This window comes from Cyanistes caeruleus, chromosome 5 (genome assembly GCF_971803275.1).
Source record: "Cyanistes caeruleus chromosome 5, bCyaCae1.hap1.1, whole genome shotgun sequence".
NCBI lineage: Eukaryota > Metazoa > Chordata > Aves > Passeriformes > Paridae > Cyanistes > Cyanistes caeruleus.
Genome location: NC_141705.1, coordinates 38861385 through 38889078, shown reverse-complemented (window position 1 = coordinate 38889078; position 27694 = coordinate 38861385). Strand labels below are relative to the sequence as shown.

Sequence of the window (27694 nt, the reverse complement as noted above, 5' to 3'; positions counted from 1 at the left end):
CTTCAGTTTGAGTGTGTTTGCTGGCCTCTTTTTATTTATTCTAACTTTGAGAGAATTCTTAAGTTCTTAGTAACAGTTGTCCCTTCTAACTTCTGTTAAGAATAGCAGAAGAAGGGGAAAAATAATTTAACTGAATGAAACTACTTTTTAAGCAAAATAATGTAATAAAAAGCAATTTTAAGGAAGGGAGGGAACAACTGAATAACTGAATGACAACTTGGAAACACTAAATTTTTTCAGTTTTATTTAAGTTGAGGTTTAGAAAAAATTAGGAAAATTACATACCTTCTGCACTTTGTAGAGATTGCAATGTGCAATATTTTATGACCTTGGAGAAGCTCTGAGAGATACAGCAGGACTTGTATGACATCGCTGGTTGGTTCTAAAGAATTAACCATTGTTCATGTCAAACTACAAATTTAAAATATGCTTGTCAACAACATACAGAGTATACAGACTCTGGAGTACTTTTTCTGTATTTTTGTGTGCAAATTTAGCAAAATGGGACTTAGGTAATTCTTAAGGACAAGTACTGAGATGAAGCAACCATCTGAATATAATGTGTTTTAATATTTTAGTTAAAGCATCTTTAAAGATAAAATTTCTGAGACCAAGCTTTAACCTATAGAAGAGGTTTTAAATGAATGTATTGCTTCTAGATAGGGTAAAATACAATGCATATTGAATCATTTTCCTCTGTTTTACCCTGCTGCTTTAATGCTTGTTATACATGTAGAAATGTGTTGCACTCTATATTAGCATATTTATTTCCTCTAAACAGAACAGCACTTTTCTGATGTCGTACTTAGTGAAGAATACCTCAATCTTGGTGTAGAGCAGGTGTGCAGTCTGATATCCAGTGACAAACTCACAATTGCCTCAGAGGAGAAGGTAAGACAGCCTGTATCCCATTATTCTTTTTATCCTTTTATGTGAAAGAGCAAGCTTGCTCCTAATGATCTTGTGCACTTTTTTTGGATGTGTTCTGTGTTCCTCAGCAAAATTAGGCAGGTATTGAACTAAAATTTAAAGGACTCTTCCCAAAAATGTTGTCATCTGATGTAGAAAATTAGTCTCAACTCTTAAAAATCCTAGAACTATATTAAATCACATTACCCTTTGTTCTTTGGAAAAAAAATAAACAAAACCCAAAACTACATTAAATGGAAATTCCTTCTCATCTCCAAGCAGAAGAGCCAGAACACATGCCGAGTCACATCTACAGGAGTTTGGTTTACCAAGGGATAAACAGTTCCAAGTTTGGAGAGCAATTGCATGCCATTTACTAACTTTAACATCAGCAGTCCCACAAAGGTATTAAAGCTCTGTGTGTATATGTGAGCTGTTTAACCTAACTGAACACATGTGGGTTACACAGGAGATGACATTGCAGCTTGGTGTTATCTAACCAGAGTTCAATGTGTGTTGGCTCACCTTTAGCCTAGATCTCAATCTTTTAAAGCCATTTTTGAAACATTGTGTTCTTCAGTGAGCCCAGGTCATCTCTGTAAACCTCTAATGGTTTTCAGGTTGTGGATGTATTCATTTGGAGCTTTTTTAATTCAGTTATGATCTATTTGAAATATGTTGGTTTTCTTTTATTTGAGAAGTTTAGTTGTAATCAAACAAAGCTAAATTGTGTTCAAAAGCATGTTTGAATACATTTGTACAGTTAGGCAGTGTTTCATGTTAAAACCTTTTTGAAACTTTAAATCTAAGAACTATCTGCTTAAACAGCAGCTAGCAAAGCTATGTTGTTGTTCCTGTAATCCCCTGAGTGTCATCCCTTAAATACACGTGATGCTGCTTTTGTGGAGGTTTGAATGCTCTAGTGAATGATGAGCTACTGTGCAATGGTGGCAAAATCAGGCTTGGGATCACTTGTCCCACTAAGACTCAGTGCTGGTAAGTCATTTGAATGGTGATGTGGCAGGTCAATTCTCCAAGAAAGGAAGAAAAGTATGAAGACTGCAATATTCCAGCTGCTGTGTTGTTTGATTGCCTATTTTTCAGTATCAATGAAATCACTGTGTGCATTTTGTCAGTGTAGCAGAGCTGCCCTTGAAACACCAGTAGAGTCTGTATAAAACGAGATCAGATAATGCACCTTCATAATTTTGTTGCTGATAAATATGGAAATAATGTGAACTCTAACCATTCTCATCTGTTCTTAAATTAGGAGTTTTAGTATAAGCAAAACGATTTTTGCAGGCACGCTGATGTTCTCATGCTTATGAACTTGTAAGTCAAGGAACTTGATTTGTTTGTTTTCTGGAAGGTATTTGAAGCAGTGATAACCTGGGTAAACCATGACAAAGATGTAAGGCAGGAGTTAATGGCACGTCTGATGGAGCATGTTCGGCTGCCTTTGCTTTCTCGGGAGTATTTAGTTCAGGTAAGCAAAAAGGAATACTAATCATTCTGCATGTGACTATTTCTGCTCATTATTTTAATGCCAGATAGATAATTTTAAATTTAAACTAGTGTCATTAATCTGTTAGTGATAGTAAAAGTAAACAAACAGCCACTACCACATACTCATGTGCATATACACACACTGAGGTGAGGGATTGCCACACAGAGGATGACTTATGTAAGTAATTTATTTGTTTGGCTGACTGCATGTCATACCACCCCAGGAATCTGAACAATGTAATTCACTGAGATCAGGTTAGGTTTCATTTGTAATGCCATCTTTTGATAAAGGAGTTGTTCTCATAAGTGAATTTTCAATTTCAGAATTGTATCTGTTGTTTAAGCTGATTAGGAATTCATGACAAAGGAAGCATTCTTTTACCTGGTTCAGATAAAACACATTTTTTCAAATTTTATAACTTCATTTGGATATTTTGATGCCATGTCAAATATTTAAGATTGACAATATGATTTCAGTATTAACATTGATTAATAGGCATTAGTAGGTTGGTAGGTGCTTATTGTAAAAACTCTGATTTTGTGATACAAATCTCCAATTTGTGTGGGTTGTTTTGGGTGGGATTTGGAGTATTTTTGCTGTTGTGTTCTGTTGTGGTTTTTATTGTTGCAGAGTGGCTTACTAGTTTGTTAAATTATTCTCTGCAACTCCCGCCTTAAAATATTCTGTACTGTCTGTATTTAAAAAAATGAAGAAATGTGCCCAATTGTAAGAAAAATAATTTACCTTGCCTATCACTGTTTCTTCCATTTGCTAATTAACAATCAGCATATTTTGATTTTTTTTTTGTAAGTGACTGCACATTTCCACCACAAATTTGTTTCCTACTGGTTAAATTATAATCTTAAAAATTAGATTAATCTGCATTTATGTGATAGATCATAGGCTTTTTTACAGTTTGGATTGTGATTTCTGTTTTACTTCCTTAACATGCTCAGACCTTGTTAAACTTCTATTAATAAACAGAGAGTTGAAGAGGAAATACTGGTTAAGAACAGCAGTGCTTGTAAAGATTACCTCATTGAAGCTATGAAGTATCACTTGCTACCAACTGAGCAACGGGCATTGATGAAAAGCACACGGACAAAATTGAGAACACCCGCTAGCCTTCCAAAAGTAAGACCCTTGTTTTTCCAATGTATTTACTATTTCAAATTGCATTTTAAAAACTTTCAAGAGAGCTTGACTGTGTCTTGGGGCATGCCTGTAAAAAATTTATACCAGATTTATTTATCAGAAAAGTGTAACAAGTGATTGCCTTTACACTTCATCCTACTTATGCTACAGATGTTTTAGCCTTCTGCCTACACAGAGAATCACCATTAACTGCCCTCACAGAAAACATTTTTTAATAAGAGCTTCAGCTTTTGAGAAATACCCAACTATGGAGAAGTAAACCTGTTAAAAAACAAAAATCCCCAAAAAACCCCGAACCAAAACAAAGAATGACTGAAACTTCTGTGTTGGAATTTTTTGTTTAATCTTTAGTTCATTTTAGCAAAAAACAAACATTAGATTCTTTTTTACAATCAAAAAAGAAAAGTTTTCTCGTACTACTGTGTAGGGGCCAGTATTGTTATGAAAGTGTCAATAATGGAATAAGAGGTTCAGTTTAGCAGATCTAGCACATTTTTTTTAGAAGAACAAGATAAGGCTGTTGTGTGATGGATGGTCACAGTTTCACTACACATCATAAATGGTGAATTCTCATACTTGAGATCACAGTAGGATGTGAAGATATAGCAGGGTCTCCCTCTTTCATAGGAGTTTTACCAAGATTCTGATTGCTTCCTGCTTTTCTTCCCTTGGTATTTCCTCAGGACAGAACAACTACAAATTACATTTGTTTAAAAAGATACCTAACAAGTAATTTTGCCTGGTTCACAAGACTCAAATTTGTATAGGAGAGCCATCCTTTAATTATTTCTTGTACAGAAGCTTGCTTTAGTTTTTAACACATTTTTGATCTTCCAGGTACTCTCATATATGCAAATAACTAACAATTATTATTATTATTATCTCCCTGTTAGTTGATGATGGTAGTTGGGGGACAGGCACCCAAGGCAATTCGCAGTGTTGAATGCTATGATTTTAAAGAAGAACGCTGGCACCAGGTAGCTGAATTGCCTTCCAGAAGATGTAGAGCAGGTAAGGATGCTGAATTTTTTGTTGTGGTTGGTAATGCTTCAGAATTTAGGCATTCTCTGAAACAGTACTTGGGATATTTATCTAAGGGCTAAACCTTGACTTCATTCATCATTTGAATTACGTGCTAATCTGGAACAATACAACTCTGATCAATTGTTTCAGATGAATTTATGCTTCGGTTTGCAATCTGTAGGATAAACTGCTTTATTACCTCCCACAGAAACAAGGGATAAATAAATTTAAATATTTATGAATTATAATAATGATTAATTTTACTATTCAAATACCCTAAGGAATGTGCACTGTTAGTAGCAGTGTCAGAAATTCTACAGCTTAATCTGAATGAAGTGTGGTTCTGGGGGATTGTCAAAAGCATGACAAGTGTAGTGAATACTGTAATTTGTGTCAAGTATCTGCATACTTAGGACATTACAGAATACAGTTAATTGGCAGAGAGACTGAAACAATCATCTTTCCTCCCCATTTCCCTGCTCTAGGAATGGTGTACATGGGAGGCATGGTTTATGCTGTTGGTGGTTTCAATGGCTCTTTGAGAGTTCGTACAGTAGATTCCTATGATCCAGTGAAGGACCAGTGGACAAGTGTAGCTAACATGCAAGACAGGAGAAGCACACTGGGAGCAGCTGTATTAAATGGCCTTCTTTACGCTGTGGGAGGATTTGATGGGAGTACAGGTATGTTTTAGACACTTCTGAATAGCTTTGACTACTCTTAACATAATTGTTTCAAATATTAATGCCTCTTGCTAGTACTGGTGGTGAAACCTAGCATGCAGGTAGCCTGGCATCTTATGATGTGGAATCTACTTAAGTGGTCACATCCCCCTACCTGAACAGTGGACTGCTCCTAAAAATTCAGGCTTAAAGGCTAGTAAACTTTTGGCAAGTTCACTTCCAGTATTCCCTCTATAGTCAGAGTCCTTAACTTGTGGAAGATATGAGAGAAAAATTATCTGGTCTGTTTTGTCCTGTTTGCATAGGAAATTAATCTCTGCATTTTCATGTAGCGTAAATAAGATTATAAACAGCTTTTTCTAACCTGTGAGAGGGCTTTGGACATACACTGTTCATTCTCTACTTAGGATGCATTAAACAATTAGTGCAGAAGTGATCTTTTTGCTGAGTAACATTTACAGAAGCATAAGTAGGAAAAAGCATGTGAGTTAATTAAAAAGAAAGGAAAAAATCCAGGGAAGAATTTTTCACAGCTCCACAAAAGTTTTCAGTAATTTGCCCATTTTCTGACAAAAAATGGGTTGATTGTAATTGCCTATGTAGAGGACAAAAAGTTGTGCTTTATGTTCAGCATTTAACAATCCTTAAAATGAAATAATTTGAATTTTCAGATATGAAGGGTTTCCTGAAAGCTAGATAGTATGTTGTACCTAGATTTTTAGAGAAATTTTTTTTTTCTCCTATAAAAAAAAACCTATTGTTTTCATAGGTTTGTCATCGGTCGAAGTTTACAACTTAAAGACTAACGAGTGGTTTCATGTAGCTCCAATGAACACAAGAAGAAGTAGTGTTGGCGTAGGTGTTGTTGGAGGTAAGTTGGCAAATTATACTAAAAAGAATGGGGAGAAATGCAATCATTTACCCTACTAGTTTTCCTTAGTTTTGAAAACATACTTCAGATTTATGTTTTTGCTCAACCTTGTAGTTCAAATGGTATGAACAATATGTAATCATTCTACTTGGGTTCAAACAGTTTTTGGCATAGTAGTTTTAAATTTTTTTTCAGAGGTTCAGCTGTGACTGAGGCCAACTGAGAAAAATCTTGCTAAGTTCTAGGTTATGTATATCAGCAAAGTCAGAGAGCTGATGCGATGACCTTATCATTTGGTCTTTCATGATGTAGCACTGCTGTATTGTCAGCTCTGTTATCTGTGGCTGACCTTGCTGGCTGCACACTGGGGACAATCCCAAGGGCAGTGCCAGGAAAACTGCTGACTTTCCAGTCAGCTTGGTGGTGAATAGCCTGGATGTCACTTGCACAATGAAGGCCTGGCCTGGCTCTTGGATCTTAAAACAGTTTCAGGGGTGGGTGTGTGTTTTAACTGCATAGGAACCGCTGCTGCTTCTAATCTGAAAATACAGACTGTAAAATTATTTTCATCTACATTTCTGATATTTCTAGGAAGTCTATTTGTGAGCTTCCAGTATCAAACATTCTTGAAATAGCTTGCTTTTGAACAATGCTTAATTAAAAACCTTACCTTTGTATTTCAGCTAGGCAATTTAAAATCTTTTGACTTGCATTGTTGTTGTTGTTAGATACCGGGTGCCTTTTACATCCTAAAAATTACAAGAGCTGTGACATGCTAACTTAAACTGTTTACAGTATAGAATCTCAGTAATTGTCAGTGATTGTCAGGTGCTGATTAGTAACTAATTGGAGAACGATGCCTTCCTCTTTGCCTGTGTGCCAGTCCCTGTGTGTGCATTAGCAATTGGTAGCTCCTTTGGTTCCCCCCCAGGGAAGCTGTATGCTGTTGGTGGCTACGACGGAGCGTCACGGCAGTGCCTTAGTTCAGTAGAATGCTATGATGCCAATTCCAATGAGTGGAGCTATGTCGCAGAAATGAGCACGAGGCGGAGCGGAGCAGGTGAGTGGACAAGGATCAGCTAGCCTTGCAAGGATGAAAACTCGTTAAAATGTATCTAAGAATATGAAAGGTAAGCTAAAGTCTGAATCTAATGGAATGTGCTAGTCCTAGGTGGCTGATACACAGCAGGTTATAAAAACAAAACTGTTCCACAGAGTAAAATTCAGTCTGTTAAGAGTAAATATCTCTCTTTGTTTTTTCATACTTTCATATTCCTCCTCTTCCCACAACTTCTGATAGTTTTTAACATGCAGACTAATACTCATGGATTGTTACAATCACTATCACCTCAATTCTTAAGTATCAAAATCTATACAGCAAGGATGAAAAAATGTCTTTTCTACAGAGATCTCTTTGCCAGTTAGGGCTGATTATTCTAACAGTGTTTCCAGGTTGACTTTACTTGTGAACTGTAACTAGGTTTCCACCTCTTTGGAGGACTTGTTCTGCATTCTGATTCACTGCAGGAAATTTTGTCCTTGTTCTTTCCTAAGTTTGTATTACTGGTTTCATCCTATTACTTCCACTTATGTACCCTTTATTTCACCTTCAGTAATTCTTCTCATCACCTGGTGTTTACATCCTCTGTACATGTACAGCCTACTACATGTTATCCTTCCTTATCATTTAGCCGAGGTATATCTATTTATTTCTGTATAATCTTAAAAATCCTTTTTTTTTTTTTTTGTGGATTTCTTTTGTCCTTCTTGCAATTCTGAGTGTGTATATTTCTCTTTAAAGACACCTTTAAAAGTGCCTGTGGTATTCCACTTTTGTTTAATGAAATGATGCTTCCACAGCTCCAAATTGACTTTAGCATTTTCATTATCTATTAATATTATGGACTTGAATCTCATTTACTGTTCACTGTCCTCTATTTGTCTTTTGGTATTTCAGGTTTTTTCAACTCGCAGAAGTTGTTTTATTTCTCTAGATGTGTTCCCATGGACTTTTTCAAGTCAAATTCCATGATATTATTTTCTACATTTATTTTTTAGTAGTTAAGTCACTTTTTTTGCCAAGTGCTTAATGGTGATTTTTAGCAACACCCTTCAAGTATCTACTGGTGATTGCCTTAATGTGCTTCATAATGGGAAGAGATATTGCTACAAATAAATCTGAATGGACTTCTAGTATGTTCAGTATATGATTAATAGTTATCCAAACTTCTCATCTTACCTTCCATTATTCTTTGTTAACTCTGAACAGTTTTTACCTGTATAATAATGTTTAAATTAAGTTCAAATAATTTCAAAAGAAATCTATCAAAGTACTAAATTCATTGCTAAAATTAAGATGGTCTGTGATGCTTCCATCGTATCCTTACAAGATCAGTAAGCTGATAACTCTTATTACTAAAAGTCATGTTTCGATTGTATTTCTAAACTAAAACTGTGATGTTAATGAAGGAAACATGATGCACTGTACCTCAAGAAAACACAGTTGTCTTGTGAAACTTCTAGTAACTCATCCTGTGCTTCTTGGAAGTAACTTCTGGATTAAAAACTGGACAGAGTTGCAGTAAGGGTACTGGAAAATATTCCTCTCTAATATTGGCAAATTTTGAGGAAAATTTTTATATTAAATGGGCAAGTTACAAGTATCATTCTAAAGACAAATAGTGTTGGTGGGTTGTGACAAAATTTCATTTTGCAGTCTGCCTGCAAACACATTTTGTTTCAGTGATCAGGGTTTATTTTTTGATACTCTGTTTTTGCAAACTGTTGTGCTTGTAGCCTATTTATACAGATGTTTTCAGATTTTTTTTTTTTAAATGTTGAATTTCTTCTACAACTCTGAAATTTAGTTCTTTAAATATACTAACTACTGGGATCTTCGTGCCCCTCTCCTCTCTCCCCTTGTCCCTTTGTTTGCTTACTCAACTCTGTTCTGCCTTTTACCTGGTCCTCTGATAAAAAAAATGGAGAGGAAAACTAAATGCAGACAGTTATTCCAGATTCATATAATTGAGTAAAATAATCAACATTCTACTGAGCCACTCTGCTAAATACATGAAAAATTATATTTTTGCATGGCAGAGGAGTGGGTGGTAATGTGAAGATCGTGACTGTTGATTGAGCTTGGCTGTAGAGGCCAAATAGCCAAACCCACCAGAACTGTTTCAACTGGCAATCAGTCCTGGTGGTGTTGCGGGGGCTAGCTAAAGAGAATTTTGTTCTTGTGTTAATCTTTTGGATGTCTGGTCATCTCCAAGAACTTAAGCTCATCTCTTCTGTTCCTACTGCTTCAGCTTCACTCAAAAACAACTTTTCAGAGGTTAACACTCAGTTACTCTTCTTTAGTACCCACTGCTTCTCAGTTGATCAATGCGGGGACAGATCTGTTTCCAGCAACATATTGGGAGGAGGAACTGCAGATCCAGATATAGGCCATTTGGGAGGGCTGAGAGATATAAGACAGGGTCCTGAAAAATGGGCAGGAAAGAAAAATAACAAAGAAAGGAGAACTCAGAAGACGGCAACAAGAGGATACAGACGGAAGGAGCAAGAAATAAGGTAGGACCTGGAAACTGGGTGTGGGATTAAGGGAAAATGAAGCACCATGAAGGAACAGACAACCTTATTAAAAATAAGGAGCTATGAAAGAAAAAAGTGGCAATGTGGCAGAGGGAGAGCTCTACACACTGAATAGGAAGGCCAGTAACTATTGAAACCATGGGTGGGGGGATTTATATCACATCCCATATTTAAACTGAAAATATTAGCCCTCCTTCTAGCTCTGTAATGTTTAATTCTACAAAAGATTAATGTTGTACTGTCCTGTCTAATAAAGTGTGATCAGAGTGGGAGAAAGAAAAGTTGTCATACTATACTGTGAAATGATAGCTAGAAATAATAGCAATAAAAGAGGAATTAAATTAACTGGGAAGGATATGGGGAAATGCTAGTAGTGAACATCACTGATAAAGTGCTAAATAGCATGATTTATAAGACTGTCCTATCAAGAAGCTATTTTTCAGATTTACAGTACCAATTAGCTTCCCATGTTTCCTTCCTCCCTTCTTTTAATTATTAAAATCAGTCTCTTTTTATAAGAAAAAGTAGTCATTTCAGCAGCAGTCATTTTTCTCCACATATAGATATGGCTCTTAAATACAAAATTGGTGATATGTTTTTAAAGATATTCCAGCTGGTTATTAATATCTTTGGGTTCTCTTTTTTGTTTTTTCTCTTTTTCCCCTCCTTTTTTTTATTTTGACCTACAATTTTTTTTTTTTTCTTTGAGGGACTTATTCTTTGCATTCATATTTGCTGTTTCCCTTTAAAAAGATTTTAAGTGGTTCCCTTTCCATGGAATACTTTATGAGCTATATTTGCAATTCTGTATCTCTGCTTTGAGTTTCATAGTCTTAAATGTGGCATTTATTAGATTTCCCAGTATATTTTCATAGAAGTGCTTTTTTAGTTGTCTTTATGGTCCATCACTCAGAAGTTTTAATGCAAAAAAACCCCTACTTTCTGAAATTTATTATGTTTGGATTCTAATATAAAGGGAGGAATAAATAAACAGGCCTTTCTTTCTTCTTCCCCCATTTCCATCTTTTCAATATGTGCAGCCCAAATAGCAAGTAGATAGAACAAGCTTTACTCATAACTTCATTCCAAGCTCACAGATTGATAAACTTTTGTTGTAAAGTAAAGGAGACCATAGGATTAAAGGACACCCTTTAATATCCTTTTGGATATTTTGATAACTGAAGCTTGGTTCAAAGACGTTTGCTTGGTGTTCTTCAAATCCCAGAGAAGGTACTCACTGCTAACTGTTTACTTCTGTCTCATCTGTTTACAAGGTATTCCAACACTTCAGCGGAAACATCCCTATTGTATAATGTCTATCCATTCAGCTTTTATCCTCTGTACTGCGCAGTTTTTACTTTCTAAAAGTTCACTTACCCTTTATCATCTTGTCAGATTTTTGTTATGCTGGCTGAGCACATTGTCTCATTTACTGTCACTTCTAATTGGTCCTAGATTTCAACAAGCCTCATTTTCCTGCACGTCATTTTGCGTCCAAAATTTTCTAAATCTTCTGTTGCAGAACAGCTCTGGTCTTTGTATGCTGTGATATGGTAGATGGCACGCAAGGCATTTTATCAGTGTCTTGCTGTAGTTACTGTCTCTCTGCTTTAATGCATCCTGACCCAAATGTTTTCTGAAGTAGTTTCCAACATTGACTTAATGAAGGATTTATGTTAGCTGACATATTTGTTGTTTCTCCTCTGTACCATTCAAGTAATTCTCTGGTTAATTCTGCGTATTTTCATATGTTTGCAGGTGTTGGTGTGTTAAACAATTTATTGTATGCAGTAGGTGGCCATGATGGTCCTTTGGTAAGAAAAAGTGTTGAAGTGTTTGACCCCATTGCCAGTACCTGGAAGCAGGTTGCAGACATGAACATGTGCAGAAGGAATGCAGGTATGTGCAACAATGACTAAAATTGTGCCAATGTCAACTGTGGATGGCATGTATCTGGATTTTTGCTGCTTTCATAAAAAAACATGCTTTTGTGGGGGGTGTGTAAGTCAATTACTAATTTTAATTCTGGTTTCTTTCCCTTTTTCAGGTGTTTGCGCTGTAAATGGTCTCTTGTATGTAGTTGGAGGAGACGACGGTTCCTGTAATTTATCAACGGTGGAGTATTATAATCCAACAACTGATAAATGGACGGTTGTGTCATCTTGTATGAGTACAGGAAGGAGCTATGCAGGTAAGGCACATAGATATATTTAATACACTTTCAAAAGTATAACATTTGACAAAGCATCCAAACAGACTCTTGTCTAAGGTAAAACTTAATAAAATGGTTTGGAACGATCTGATGGTACATTTTGAATGATGACTTCAAATAATTATTTGCTACAAGGAAAGAAAAAGGGATTAAAGTGTATTCAAGAAGGATTTAGCACATAAGTGGTGAGTCAGAAAGATAATTCTGGTATGACCAGTTTTTTTTCAGAAGCAATATGTATCTCAATCTAAGGGGTCCAATTCTAAGTTCTTTGGGATTTGATATTTAGAAAAAGAGCTGTTTCAGGAATCTTTACCTTCAATAACTGCAGTTTTTCAAATGAGTTATTTAAGTGAATGTTAGGGATATATTTCACTGGTAGCAAAATTAAACTTGATTAGTGGCAGTTTTTTTCAAGTCACAGAAACATTCAGGACTTTGCACTGACTCAGACAGCTTTGTGTCAAAGAGAAATTAGGGAAAAATATGTACATTGTTGCTGGTGCACAATTAAATGCTAATTGCAAAGTATCATCTTAATTTTTTTTTTAATTTATTTAAAAAAAAAAATACCGCCTAAAGATTTATCTCTTTTTTTCCCCCTCCCTCTAGGTGTTACAGTTATTGACAAACCATTATGATCAGTAAAGGGATTTTCAACTTGATTATGCACTAGAAGCAGTCTTCAACAAGTGTATTTGAAGTGACTGAGTATCTAAGCACTTCTCTACTTGTAACTGCACCTTGAGTCACAGTGGAAGATGTGACTGTCTACAATTACAGATGACAGATAATGAAGATTACTCTAGGTAGAAGCAATGCATAGGAGTATTCTGCAGTTGAGCAGAAGCTGATTGAACTTTTGAAGTCTGGTGGACCCTTTTTTTATTGCAAGATCTTCAAAAAAAAACCCCAACATTTTCATAAGGACCGACTTCTGTCAGTCATGACTGAGAAACGGATTGTGAGTGAAGAATGGTGTGTAATCTGGTGAAAGTAAATTTTTGTCTTATTTTTTCCAGAGACTAATAAATATATTTAAGGAAATGAACTGTCAGTCTTCATTGTAGGTATTGAATCCCACCTCAGTAATTCAAACTGGCATGGGGTAAATTTGTTTCCTTTTATAAACTTTTGTTACATAACTATACTACGTGCATATGTTTGTGTGAGCATAAATTGCTCTCTATTGAAACTCTTCAAAATCTGATTTTACTATTTATAATTTGGCACAGTACTTTGAATATGTCAGTACTATGTTGTAAAACAGAGATGTATTTTTTGATATGTAACAATGCTTAACACTAATTCCCGCTGAAGGAGATCAGAGACGGTATAACACTTCTTGAGCAGGTGTAATTTCAATATCTTTTTAATAAAAATGTTGTCTGTACTTTCGGGTTTTTTTTTTTTTTTCCCTGTTCAATTTTGGTCACACTTAGATGTTAATTCTTTTTTACCTTTTTATCCAAAAGGTGATTTGGCATGAAAATAATTGAAAATTTATAGTGAATGTATGCAATTGCGTTGAACTTGCATGGTACAAAGGCCTATTTATGCGTGTAACCTCAGCTTCTATTAGCCAATATCTGAATATACTGTATGTGGCCATGCTTATAAATCAGCACATTTTTATTTGTTCTTGGATGGCCTCCTTTTAACATGACCAAAGTTACTGTCATATTTGAGACATTTTCTTCGAATAAAAGTTTGTACATTGTTTCCTAATGCAAACAGGTCGCTTAAAACTTGTGTTTCTCAATACAAGTCTCCAACCAAATAATCTTGACATCCGTGAAATAAACTGGGGGGGTGAGGGAGGGAAGGAGCAGTGTGTTCTAAAGGTCTGTATGCCAACGGATTCAGAATCATTAAGGTTTAGGAACCGGTGCTGTGAACACCACTGTTTTGCCGCCGGTCTGTTTCTGAAAGCTGTGGCTGTCCACGAGCTCAGGAATACCCACCACCATATTCCACCGTGATGAAAGCGTCTGTGCGGTGACATCGCTGACAGGGCTGGGACTCGCGTAGGTGCCCGGATTCCATGTGCGGCGCGGCACACGGTGGGGCGAGGCAGGGGCTTTGAACGGGAGCCTTTTATTTGAATCGGACGCTTTCACCCGCATGACACCGAGCCGTGAATGCGGCCGGGGGCCGCTGCTGCCATGACGACACCGCCGCCTGTGTACTCCCATCTTCTCATAACGCGGGAGCAGGGAGCGGGCGCTGGCACCTGCAGGGGGGACACCGCGTCCGCCCGCAGCCGCGCCGCTCCTGCAGGGGAGCGCTTTGAGGGCGGCGGCAGCGGCAGGCGGTGGCTTCAGCGGCAGGCGGTGGCTCCAGCCCCGGGCCGCTCCCGGGGCCGCTCCCGGAGCTGCCGCCGCGCCCGGGCGGGCCCCGCCCCATGGCGTCGTGCGCGTCACCCGGCCGCGCTCCCGCCCCATTGGCCACGCGCCGGGGTCTCACTATCCTCACTCCACCCCTCCAGCCAATGGCCGCGCGGGAGCCGCCGCCGAGGCCCCGCCCCCCGCCCGCCTGACCCTGCGCCGCTGCCGCCCGCCGGCCAATGGCGCGGCGCCGGGCGGGGCCGCGGCGGCGGCCAATGGGCGGCGCGCGGTGGCGCGGGCGGCGCGGCGGTTGTTATTGCACACACGGAGCTGGAGCTGCCGCCGCCGGCAGGTGAGGGGTGAGGAGCGAGGGGCGAGGGGCGCGGGCGGGCTGCGGTGCCGGAGCGGGGCTGCGGGTGCCGGGGTGCGGGCTCCCCGAGGGACCCCATCTCTCCTCGGCGTTCCCCGCGCGTGGGTGGCGTGTCGGAATGTGTCCGCCGCCTGACAGGGCCGGGCGGGACGGAGGAGCCTCGGTGCGGCCCGGCCGCCGGCTCCTCGGCTCCCCGGCGGCTTGCTCGGGCTCGGCGGCGGTGCTGAAGTTGCCTTGGGCATCCCTCCGCGCGGGGCTCCTGCTGTGAGCTGCTTCGGCCTCTGCTGCGATGCTTTTGCTGTTAATGAGAAGTGCTGCATCGTGACGCTGTTGCTAAGAAAAACGATAACTAATGTTGTTGCCTGCTGGCTTGGTGTGCTGCTTAATGTGTGAGGGTAATTACTCATTGGAATGGGCTGCCCAGGGTGGTGATGGAGTCACCCTCCCCGGAGGTGTTTAAGGAAAGACTTAATGTGGGACTTGGTGCTATGCTCTAGTTGTGATAGGGTGGTGGTGGGTCATAGTCATAGGGTCTCGGAGCTCTTTTCCAACCTGCTGTTCTATAATTTGTATCGGATTTAGCATAAGTGTACCAGCTGGGGATGAACCAGTGTCTCTGGCCTGTGAGTTGCGAACCTGTGTGAGAGTGGAAGCTGTTTATCCCTTTAACCTGTTAAAGGGGGCCAGAGGAGGGCACTGGAAGTGGTCAGAGGACACATCACCAGTGGGGAGAGGCTGGAGGAGTTGAGGCTGTGCGACCTGGAGAAGAGAAGTTTCAAGGAACACCATACTGTGCTACATAAAGGGGGCTTTTTGCTAAGCTTGTAGTGACAAAGCACAGGGCAGTGTTCTTAGACTAAAAATAGTTAGGTTTAGATTTGGCATAAGAATGATATTTTTTACAATGAGAGTGCTGAGACACTGGAACAGGTTGAGCAGAAGAGTTGTGTATGCCCTGGAAGTGTTTGAAAGCCAGTTGGAATGGTGCTTTGAGCCATTTGATGTCATCAAAAATGTCCCTGCCTGTCCCAAGATGGTTGGACTGTAAATGATGTCTAAAGGTCCCTTCCAAGCCAAACCAAGGACTCTAGTCTGTGGAAATGGCATGAGTTCAGGGCCACCTGCAGGAATGCAGCCTCTGTGGTTTTGAGAGCTGTGAGGAAAAGTCCATTACTCAGGGAAAGGTGGGTTGCCTCAAGCCAGCTGCGGTGTTGATGCAATTTGCAGAGATTTTGGTTCACAGCCATGAGAAAAATGGGACTGGATAATCAAGAGATCACAGTTAATTAATCTGTTAAATCTTTTTTGAACATTCCCTTTGCTCTTTTAGTACAGAATACAATTATCCTGCAAAAGCCTTGAAATAAATTTGGCTAGTAATTAATATTTCTTTATCCTTTTGCTCCCTTGACATAATCTCAAAATCTAGCTGATTGCCTCTCAAATTAGTTTGTCTCTCAAACCAATCTCTTTTAGGCCATTCTGTATGACTAAACTCTGTCTTTCCTGTCCTTTCTCAGCTTTTACTTTAAAATTAGGTAATGACTCAATCATGTACTGTTTTTTTTTCTCTGAAGATTAACTTCTGTTTATTGAATATTTCTCAAAAATTTGCAGGTTACAGACAACTACAGAAGAAGTGTAATTGTGATGTTCTATGATTGAACCATGGCCATGAATGACAGCGTTGATATCTTGAACTCTGCTTATCTGGCAGTGGAATATATAGACTCTTTCTTACCCGACAATCCCCTGCAGCAACCATTTAAAAATGCCTGGAATTACATGCTGGATAACTACACAAAATTCCAGATTGCAACTTGGGGGTCACTTATAGTTCATGAAGTTTCATACTTTTTGCTCTGTGTACCAGGATTTATCTTTCAGTTTATACCATACATGCAAAAGTATAAAATTCAACAGGTAAGAGAAAGTTATGAAGTATACACTGACTTGTCTTTGAACATACCAGGCAGAGCATATAATCACAGTATCCTGGTTCTCAATGTAAATGGTTCCATTTCATCTGTCACTTGGATATCCTGGAAACAGCGGAGTAAAATTACTCTGTGTATGAGGAGAGAAAGAGAAGTGAATTTTGGGGAAGAAAAGGAGTTGGTTTTTTTCCTGAGGAAGGGTTATGCTTTTTGCCATGGTGCCATAGAGAGGAAAGGATATGTCAGCCTTACTGTTAGTCAGATTTTATATGCATAGTTTTTATATCAGCAGGGGAAGGTGAATAGAATTCTGGCATCTGGTGTTAGAGGTGTGTCTTAGTAGTATAAAATAATTACATGCTGTGCTTATTTAACATCAGTGCTCTTCTTCAAAGTACCTCTATGCACATCCTCTTGAAAGGATTTTGAAATATTTTGACAATGAAGAAAATCTAGGATGGAGTGCACACTCCTAATTGGAGGCAAAGGCACATTCAGTATCTAAAGATGATTGTTTTCTCCTAGTCCATTGTTATTTAAATTAGAAATTTTTAACACAAGCTTCTAAATTTATTGCAGTAGCTGGTAGAATGTCTCCCTACAAAATCTGAATGTTTTCTAGACAGTTATTTTTTCACAAGCTTGTATCTTCAGCCTCTTTTTGTATTATTTTAGAAATGGAAATGCATTCTGTGGTGTGAAGAAGGAAAGCAAACTTGGATTGTGTTAAACTGTTGAGTATGAAATGTTCCTGCTCAATATAAACGTTAAAAAAACAAAAATAGTTTGGAGGTGACTGCAAGTTTATCTTTAAACACTAGCCTAGAAAAATGAGGTTTTGATAAAACTGGATCAAACTCCATGTTATTTGTGTTGCCTGAATCGATCTGCATTACTGGAAGGCATGTTATCTGTCTTCCAAGGTGAAATGAAACTGACTCCAAGTGAATTGTTGTAGCACTTCACTTGCGTGCAATAGAAATATGTAATGCAATCAATTCTTTTTGCTTCATTTTAGGACAAACCAGAAACATGGGAAAAACAGTGGAAGTGTTTCAAAACCCTCCTTTTCAATCACTTCTTCATTCAGCTTCCCCTGATTTGTGGTACCTATTACTTCACAGAGTATTTTAACATCCCGTATGGGTGGGAAGAGATGCCGAGATGGTGCGTAGATTTTTCTGATATGGTGATGCTGAGTTACATACAGCTGGAGGCAGAATATTTTACAATTAGTGTTGTCAACTCTAATAGGAAAAAATTTGTTTGCAATGTAAACTGTGTTTGTTAATCATGCTTCGTTTGATGCTTAGCTGCTGCAAGAGCAAATTAGAATTTTCTTAATTTTTTTAAATGGCCGCAAGCTGTTATAATCTTCAGGAGAGAAGGGGGTTTAAGAGGGAATTTATGGAAGCAAAGCAAGATTCCTGGTGGGGTGGGTTAAATGTTGGACTTTCTGGGGGTTTTATTTATCTACATTTTTTTTATTCCTCCTAAGTGTCTCTACATTCCACCTTGTTTTATATCATAGCAGTAGAGTGTTCCTCAAAGGAGAGAATTTGCCACCTTCACAGTCTTCTTGCACTGAGGTGATGGGCTTTTGAACAAAGCTGGATTAACTATAAGTGCCCCCTTCTCCCCACCCCTCAGTACCAGCACTACCAACAGTAGTACTACTACCAACAGTAGTTTTTTGTCACAGAAAGTCATCTTTCTTGGAGAGCTGTTTGCTCTCTGGTGTAGATGGGTGATGCAGCTTTATGTTTTTTATCAAGGTCTCACACAGTCTCTGGTTGTTCTCTGTAGACTGCTTTTGTAATATTGAAATGACAGTGTGTTACACTAACTGTGAGTTATCCTAACACTAGCTGAAGTGAGTTAAGGTGTGCTAACTCTCGTCAGCATATCAACAGATGAGCTGATAAGCACCACAGCCTTTTTCCCTGGTAATGAATATTTTTAGCATGTTAAAAAAGTAGCACACTACTATTCAGTCAGTATTAGGTATAAACATTTCTGACTATTATTAGCATATAAACTGTTTTCTCTTTCAGGAATATATGTCTGTTAGTATTTTCTATAACTAATAGATCTTCTGCTTTTTAAAGGTATGTTCTGGTTGCCCAGTGTTTTGGATGTGCAGTGATTGAGGATGCCTGGCACTATTTTCTGCATCGATTGCTGCATCACAAGAGAATATACAAGTATATCCATAAGGTTCACCATGAGTTTGTTGTATGTATTATTTGATTTTATTCTTTAATAATAGCTTTTAGTATATGTTTCATAGAACTTCCTTAAACATCTTATTTGAAAGACATAAGAATTTTGCATTCCTTTGACAGTGTAGTTAGACACCTTTTCTTGGACACTTTGTCAAGAACAGTCATCCATTTTGTTTCTGAAAACACCTCCTGTAATTTGATTTCATTTCAGTGAAATGAAAGATCACACTCTTGCTAAGGTTTGATTGTATCTTTGAGCGAGGTGAAGTGGACTTTTAAAAATGCACATGTAGGTCACATTGCTAGGGGAAGGGAAACAGTAGATGTCTGGATTTGGTTGTTCATCAGTTCCTTACCACATGGGTTGTTACCCAGAGCATATGAATCCCCAGAACGTGATCAGACAGGCAGCTCTTGCACAACTCGGGTGTGTCCATCATGTGCTTGATTCAAGGAAGGGATTACAGCTCTGGATGAGGGCCTCTGGAATTAGTATGTGCAATTCAAATGCACAAATACATCGAGAGCACACATTTTGAGTGGGTCTGCATTTAGTGGTGTTGGAGCTGGCATTGAGCATCAGGCCATGAACCACACTTGGCTGGAGCCAGGTAGGATCCAGCAGTACTTGGCACTTTGTAGATGGTATTGCTGTGTTTCTGTGGCACTGCCTGTGGAGTCCAGGAGTCAGTGCTGTTTCTGTGCTGCACTGTAGAACCTAGACTGTGCCAAAAGGAAAATGCAAGCTGCTGGGTCAGGGATGCTTTATGCCTGCTGCCAACAATGGAGGAGCTTGGTATGGATTGATGCATGCATATGTACAGGCATCTGCAGCAGCAGCTGCTCTCTTGCTCTTGCTCTTGGCAGCCCCTCAGGACTCTAGCTTGAGCAGCTTTTGGCCATTATTCTTGAGAGTGGTTGGCAGTTCTCACAGAAGTGATCTGTAGCCTAATGGCTGTTTCACTGAAAACTTTTCCTGACAGTAAAAAGAGATGATTTTAATGTATCCCTTAAGACAAGGTGGACTTCATTTTTTCTGATGATTTATAACCTTCAGCATTAGGTTAAAATTTTTTTAACTGTTCTCTGTTTATGGTGTTCTATGATAGAAAACTCTTTGGAATATCTTTTTTTGCCAAACCAAATGTAGGAATGACTAGTGTGTGTGTGTTTATATGTATATGAGAGAAAAAGTTTGATATCAATGTCAAAATAACATTTGAGGGGTACAAGTTAATTTTAAAAAAATGGTCAAAGATGAGGTGTTTTTAATTTTTATTTTGACAACAAATTTTTAAGTGAGTCGTGCTTCTGAGAGTATTTTGGCTTCCTTCTTTCTTCTGCTTCCAAGACTGGATGTATAGCAAAGCTGATAGGAGCTTGCCAAACACTTCTAATATTCCTGAAATAACGCTTTGACCTGGGGTGATGGTAAACCTAAATAAAAGTTTTCAATTTTTCAAGTAGTAGTGAAGTGTTTGGAATCACTAATAGAGTGATAATCCTTATGAGCTTGGAATCCTGTTTTTCCAAAGAGGAGCTAAATACGTGTGTTATGGCCCTTGCTCAATCATACCATGCGCTTTGCCCACATTGTTCCGTTTGTCCTGTTGTCTTGTGGGGTAATGGGAAAGCAAAATGGTGCTTCTGGTTTGGGGATACATAAGACTGAAAATGGTGACTGTTCCTGTTATCTCTTTCTAGTCTCCATTTGGAATGCAGGCAGAATATGCACATCCTCTGGAAACACTCATCCTTGGAACTGGCTTTTTTATTGGGATTGTTGTTTTCTGTAACCATGTGGTTCTTCTGTGGGCATGGGTGATTTGTCGCTTGATGGAAACCATTGACGTACACAGGTGAGATGCTCATTGCTTCTTAATAATTGTTTATTTCTCTTGTCCCTAAGTCTGTCTCAAACTCACCTGTCTCTGTCACTGAGATGTACTTCTTACTTTGCACTAAAATGCTTTTCTGTGTTGTACAAAGAATGAGGCAACCTGGGGAGTTATCACTCATTTCTGTTTTGACGTAGTGTTAGCAGCAGGTCTTGCTGATTAAGGGTGTGGACTATTAGCTAGAGCATCTCAGGGAGGGTTAGAGAAGCTAGGTGCCTCATTAGGATGTCTGGCTATTGTTATTTTGTGTGCAAGTGATCTTATGCATATTATAACACCAGAAGTCAATTGCAAAAGGTAATATTCCAGTCAAGAGTTCTTTCTGATTAATATTTTGTCAGACTGTTTCCTTGCTCAAAAGAAATTTTATGCTTTTTGACCACTGACTCTCTTTCAAACAAATGCATAAATTTGTTTGTTTATTTATGGTGAATAAAAAGGACAAGTTCAAATTTGGTTCCAAAACCTTAGGGCAAATCCCAGTAGGTTCAGTTTCATTCATCTGCAAATAAATGAGCTTTTCTATCCTGTGTTCAAGAGTTAGGGGACACTAAGAGTTTATTTTTTAAATGATAGTTTTAACACTTGAGCTTGTATTTGTAAATATATTATGAAGCAGATAGTGTCTTACTGCAAGTTGAGTGTCAGGTGTTTCAGTGGAACATAAGCAACCAATAAATTCATGGTATAAAGCATTCTAGGTTTAGTCATGTTTTGCTTGTAGACTTGCCAAAGTGTCTCAAGTATGTTGTGACATACCATAAACCATAAATTGATACCTAACACGAATTTCCTATTATAATTATAATTTTAGTTTGTTCTCCACATGAGGGCTTTATAATGAAGTGTCTTGCACTCTCCCCACTAGGTGGTGGTAAGAGGCTTTACAGTACTACTAAGCAAAGGAATTGGAATCCCTCTACAGCACACTGTTCTGCTTTTAATCTTACTTTAATCATATATTTTGGATTTTAAATATTTGAAGAACTTGCAGTAAGCTGTTTATAAGAGTGGGCATACAATGGCTGTTGATTGAGATGCTCTCTGGTGAGCTGCTGTGCTGATTGCCATAGCTTGCACTTACTGTTACTACTTCTTCCTCCTTCCTAAAGTCCCTGTTAGTTAAAACTGCCAAGCCAGCAGGAAGGCAGCCACTGTGATTTTTATAAGGTACTTGCTTAATTTTTTTTTTTGTATTGCCTAGTAAACTGAGCTGAAAAATAAGTGCCAAAGCCATTGTGGGATAATTTACAGAGTCATTTGGCTAGGAGTGGAGGGAACTTGTTTTCATGTTAAGCCAGTATCATAGTGATTACCTTAGGACATTAGAATACTATAAAGTATTTTTCTTTCATAAAAATGACAAGTCAGTGTCTATGTTTTGTAGTTTATGTCTCAGAAAAATCCTTACTCTAATTGCTTTTCTTTTTTCTTCCCTGTAGTGGCTACGATGTCCCTCTGAACCCTCTTCATTTGGTGCCTTTCTATGCTGGGGCCCGTTTCCATGATTTCCATCACATGAACTTTATTGGCAACTACGCCTCGACCTTCACGTGGTGGGACAGACTCTTTGGTACAGACTCTCAATTCATTGCCTATCAAGAAAAAGAGAAGAAGAAACAATGCATAACGAAAAAGAAGGCTAACTAGATTTCCAGTGTAAAAGTCAACTTTTGCTTTTCTGTAAAGCAAAATAGTGATTGGGTGTTTGGCATAAATCTTGTTCCCTGGCTACTAAGAGGTAGGGAAAAACAGCTAATTAAACTGCAGTATCTTTCTAATGGGAATGTTTTCTATTTTATACATAAGTGCTGCATATATTTTAACTACAGATTTAAAGATAATGGAAAAAACCAGAGATGACTTGTGTCTATCTTTTTTTTTTTTTTTTTTGACAAGAAGAAAATCAGTTTTATCTATAATGTTGCCCATTTTTGGATCCAGGTAGAATTATGTATGTACAATGAAGTTGGTCTTAGTTTTTTTAAATATATATTCTTAAATTTATAATATCAAATAGCAGAAGTTATTAACTAGCATCAGCACTGTATTATTTAAATATTGGATAAAAGTTGCTTAAAACCAAAACATTTGTTACTAGGAAGCTTGGACAGGTCTTTTGCACACTGGATAATGTGAACTGCTAATAACAGAATACCTGGCTAAATATGAGTTACCAGAGACATTCCTGATTTAGATTTATTATGTTATTTTAGATTACAGGTAAAAATAATAGAAATTTTTATTTGAAGACACTGTTTTTTGCTGCTCTCTTGAAGTTGGTCTGTCAGTGTACTTAGCATTTACATTACATTCTTCTCTATGTGTTGTAATTTGCTGATCTGACTTGTTGCTATATTTGCACTTGTGACTGATGAAATAAACGTGGTTTGGTTTGATGCGTATATTATGCTTTTGATGTGCTTTTAAACACAAAGCTGTGATAAAACCATATAGGGTCTTGCTCTTCATCTCTTTAATGAAGAAGCATTATTTGTTAGGATGTGCCATCTGTTAAATTATTTACAGAAGCAGCAGGAAGAAATGGAAATGGAGAACATGTACATTCTGCTGTTTTTTGTTTTGAAGGACTTGGATACATCACTGCTCAATGTAGCAACATCTTTTGGGATGAGTGTGTTCTCAGGTTACAGCTTGATCACAAGCTAGAATCTTAAAGTCTACTACTTGGGTTGCACTAGTCACAGAAGCAGTAGTCTAATATTTTTGAATCTACTAATAATATTTGTCTGTGAGCAGTGAAGTACTTGAGAAGGGCTTAAACCCTTTATAAGATCTTCCACTTTGTACATCATGTCAGCTGCTCTTCAGACTTCAGATACCACTTCATCTACTCGACAAGTCCCTTAGAGGACTTCACAGTGTTTTGCTTACTTAGGACCACACCTGAATTTTAGTGCTGCTTCTCATGCAATCTGGTGTAACTGTCAAAACAGACAATCCAGTGAAAGTGCAGATGAGATCAGGCTTCTAACAAAAAGTAAGGTGTTAATGACATGCAGAATGACTCAAATATTACTTGAGATGTGGAAGTAGTTCAGATTCCTCTTCTGTACGTGTTTTGTAGTAGCTTTTACTTCTTTATCTGTATCCCTGTTGAAATTCAGTATTTTTCCCCTCCCCTCTAAAAAGAAGTAAAAAAATATATTTGACTGTGGCAGGTGAACAGAAGTTGAAATCCCTGTATTCAGTTTTTAGTGGGGACTGCTGCTTAAGCCTTCCTGAATCAATATGCACTGCCCACCTGAACTCCCCATGGCAGGAGCAATCTCTTTAATCAGATTTCAGAGATGGCCATTATCCTCTGATTTGTCAACTCCCACTCCCATCCTGCAGCTGCAGCCATACTTTGCTTTATTTGACTGAAGAATTAGCCTAAAAATACAAGCTTTCAGAGCCTTAGCTTTTCCCTGTGAACATTATTCCATTCATTTGTTCTCAGCCTGCTGGATTATGCCTCTGCTCACACTGCTGCAAAATTATGCACAGCTGCAAGCCACTTGCTTAAATATTCCAGTAAAGGTATTTGTAAAAGCTTGGTGACTCCTCAGCTATTGGAAAGCTGAAGCAGAGTGCTAAAAACATGATGGGATTGACTTACAAAGTTGTAATGTATATTCCATTCTTCAAGAGGTTTAAAAATAACGCAATTTTAACATACTATCATTTGGGGAAGTGTGCATGGGGTTTTTTGGACCTTTTTAAAATAGTTGAATCCACGTTTTTCTGACACCCATTGCTATTTTAGTTTTTTGGGTTATTTTATGTACATCCTTACTGTACAGTGTGAGCACATCATTGCTTTTGATCCTCTTTAACAAATCCATAGAGAATTTTGCCAGCTGTGCTTTATAAATTTATTTTTTGAGGGAAGAAATGTGCCTACTGGACCTTTCAACACAGGAACTTGCATTTGAAAGCTACAGGCTTGTTCAGGACTTAGATGGACCTGCATTTTACTACCACTCCACTGCTTTTTCAAATGTAGGACTTTGTATTTATCGCTGAGTGTGATGCTGGTGTGTTAATGACCTACCTCATTACTTTGTGGCTTTGATGCAAATGAAGAATTAAGTTAGGAAGTTCCATTTTATAGATTTTAGGCCTTTATTAAGACTACTGGTTTCCCCCCGCCCCCCGTATTTGGTATATGTATTGACACTATGGAATATGTGCAGATCTGAAAACAAAGATGTTTTTGTGTAATAGTAAAAAATATGGTTTAACAGTTTTGGGTCTTCACAATGAACAACAAAACCTTACACAATCAGTTGTCTTTTATCTTCCTCAACAAGGAGACAGATTTAACTCCTAAACATGGTAGGATGGGAATAAATGGGGGAGGAACACTTTTCAGTATATTATCTCTTCCTGAAAGTCCGATTTAGTTTAATTAAAGCTCATCTGTGGGAAATAACAGTTTGTAGTGTCCCTTAGGATATGACAATAATTAAGTCCTATGTAAGCCATGAATTAATTTCTTGGAGTTAATGTCAAAAAGCCCCATGGAAACTTGAAAGGTGTTGTAAACTAACAATTAGGATTGCAAAATAATCAACTGCTTTTGGCAACTGATGTGAAATAAAAAATAAGGTGCTTTATTTTACACTACAGTGCAGTGCACCAGGAAATATTAATATTGATTGATATTGTAAGATTTTATGACTTTATTTCTTTTCCTCTCAGAGTCATGCTGCATGTTTTATGATAATTTTTTTTGAACTGTGATATGTTTCTAGATTTTTAATGTTAATTTTTGTGGAAAAATTATGTTATTGAAACTTTCATTATGGCTACTGATAGTTACTGCTAACTACAGTGTCTGGTTAATTGCCTCCAGATTTTCTCCCAGTTATGGCTGCGTGTCTTGCTTTGGCAGCTGCACCCCTCTGGCACTCCTCATTCATTGAAACCTGTAACTGGCAGATCCAGGGAGAAGGAAACTTTGTGTCATTAGTTCTTGCTATAATATTCTGCCTGTGAAGGTAGTAAACACAGTAGTCAAATCACTTTTCAATGTATTTTTCACCAGCTCACCAGATTATCATCCTCCAGGGTAATGCATCCCTTGTGTTTCTCAAATCACTTCTGTGGCTTGTCTCTGAATTTTCAGTCTTGTTTCAGCTGTAGATATCAGAACTGTGTGTCCAGGTTACTCTCTCTAGGACCCCTTTATGATATAATCACATACTCCCACCTAATCATTATCCTTCTAAGCATTGCACTAGAAAATGCAGTCACCATCTTTAGTGATCTCTCGATTCTTCTGGCAATGCTGCTTGCCAGACTGTCATCTGTGTTTTACATTTCTTGCTCTTAAGTGTAATTCACAATTTGCTGGTCTGACATATTTAAACGTGCTTGACTTACCAAGTAAATCACATTCCCGAGCTGCTATATCCTTATTATTCACCGTTCTTTGTCATACATTTTAATCAGTTATGATTCACATTTATGTAATCACTGAATAAATTAACCCCTGGACTTGAAATGCCAGTCCCTATGGAAGACCAGAAGAATGATCCTCTAAGATCATGATTCACCACTTTTAAAAAACCCTATCAGCCAGATTCTTGAACCTTCACAATGATCCTGCATGGCAGTTTCTCTGTGTGAGTACTTGGCACCATAGCCAGGCTGTAACATCTCTCAGAAAAGCATTCCAGTCCAATATCCAGGACTTAGCATCACCCCAGGAGCAGTAGCTACTCCTGCAATCTTGAACAAGAGGCAGCAGTAAGTCACTGTCATTTGTGTAAGTGCAAATGTCAAATACATTTTGTATGAAATAAGTTGCAGTCTATAATAGAGTAGTGAGGCACAATTGTTACATCTATGGGATGGTCACCACCCAACAAGAGAACAGTTCTAAATACCTGATAGGGTTGGGTTTCAGTAACGTGTGTGAGTCATTTAATAGCTGAAGGCAATGAAAGATTTGGTCTTGCAGTAAACAGTTTGGAAGGTGGGTGGGTTTTTTCCCTCTCCCTTTCTGTATCCTGCATAAGTGACTTGTCTGTATTTTTATTATTAAATTTTTTGTTGGTAGTGGTATTTCTTTTGCCCTGCCTTACATTAATCACCTCCTCAAGGTAAAGCCTTAACTTCCTATATCTCAACCCTGTTCTGCAAGTCTGTCCAAGAAATAGAGCCACTGAGTTGTGCAAGACATTTTGAGGGTTGGTAATAGATGCTTCTGTCTTGAAGACACAGCTTCACGTGACCACAGCTGTCAGGTATAGTATATGGGAATATAATCAGCACTCTGGTAAGTTTTGTTAAATCCTCTTACAGTTACCTCTATCTCTTTGCCTGGTTTGTCAACTCTGAGATCAACTGTTCTCTCTTTTAAATTGATTTGAGTTGTTTTATTCCAAGCATTAAAACTTCTTTCAAAATATAAACTAGAGAAGTTTTGTGTTTCCATGGTGTATGTATTATCAATAGTTTGTGATTAATAATGTTACTTAATTAGTTAATTAATACTCAATATTTGCTCTTCATCATAGAAAGTTTTTAGGATTTCTGATGTTCCATGTATATCCTTCAGTTTTTTGTAATGGACATAGATTTAGGGTTATCTTTCTGAATAATAAAAGAAAATAGTTGCCTTTTTGTCTTGTCACACAAATAAAACATGTGCAAAGACTTTTAAGTCTTGTAAGCAAAATTCTGTGAGTGTGACTTTATTTTGGAAAATATATTTATATGCTTCCTGGTGAATACTGATTTGCTGAAAAAGATTCAGGCAAGTCAAAAGTATTAAAAAAAAATTGAATTGGCAAATTCTGTTTGGCCAAAGGAATGAAGTAATCTGTAAATATATATGAGTGTTATATGTATTTTTTTTGTACATGTAGATTTGTCTATAAATAAGAACTTTTGGGAATGTTAATGAATGGGTTTTTTTGTAATTACCAGGTTATTTAGGCTATGTCTGTTGGCAAAATAGAACTTAC

At 38.0% G+C, this 27694-nt stretch overlaps 2 protein-coding genes across 12 annotated transcripts in view; both read left to right on the top strand.

Moving 5' to 3' along the window:
- KLHL2 (kelch like family member 2) overlaps nt 1–13691 on the top strand; it is a 64866-nt gene extending 51175 nt beyond the window's left edge. For all 7 annotated transcript variants that reach the window (XM_086891116.1, XM_086891112.1, XM_086891113.1 and 4 more), the window contains 10 exons: nt 782–891; nt 2279–2395; nt 3401–3550; nt 4465–4582; nt 5080–5277; nt 6047–6148; nt 7080–7208; nt 11504–11644; nt 11793–11936; nt 12570–13691. In XM_086891116.1, the coding sequence (XP_086747242.1) occupies nt 782–891; nt 2279–2395; nt 3401–3550; nt 4465–4582; nt 5080–5277; nt 6047–6148; nt 7080–7208; nt 11504–11644; nt 11793–11936; nt 12570–12598 (1238 nt within the window). In that variant the 3' untranslated portion in view covers nt 12599–13691. The remainder of the gene's footprint in view (nt 1–781; nt 892–2278; nt 2396–3400; nt 3551–4464; nt 4583–5079; nt 5278–6046; nt 6149–7079; nt 7209–11503; nt 11645–11792; nt 11937–12569) is intronic.
- Nucleotides 13692–14326: 635 nt separating this feature from the next.
- On the top strand, nt 14327–23119 carry MSMO1 (methylsterol monooxygenase 1). Of its 5 annotated transcripts, none has more exons than XM_086891121.1 (6): nt 14327–14351; nt 16272–16577; nt 17610–17758; nt 18700–18826; nt 20521–20675; nt 22157–23119. In XM_086891121.1, the coding sequence occupies exons 2-6, from the start codon at nt 16323–16325 to the stop codon at nt 22362–22364; spliced, it is 894 nt and encodes a 297-aa protein (XP_086747247.1). In that variant the 5' UTR covers nt 14327–14351; nt 16272–16322; the 3' UTR covers nt 22365–23119. The 5 variants fall into 5 exon arrangements, with proteins under 5 accessions (XP_086747247.1, XP_086747245.1, XP_086747246.1 ...); XM_086891119.1 differs by lacking the exon at nt 14327–14351 and adding an exon at nt 14523–14636; XM_086891120.1 differs by lacking the exon at nt 14327–14351 and adding an exon at nt 14547–14643.
- The last annotated feature ends 4575 nt before the right edge of the window (nt 23120–27694 follow it).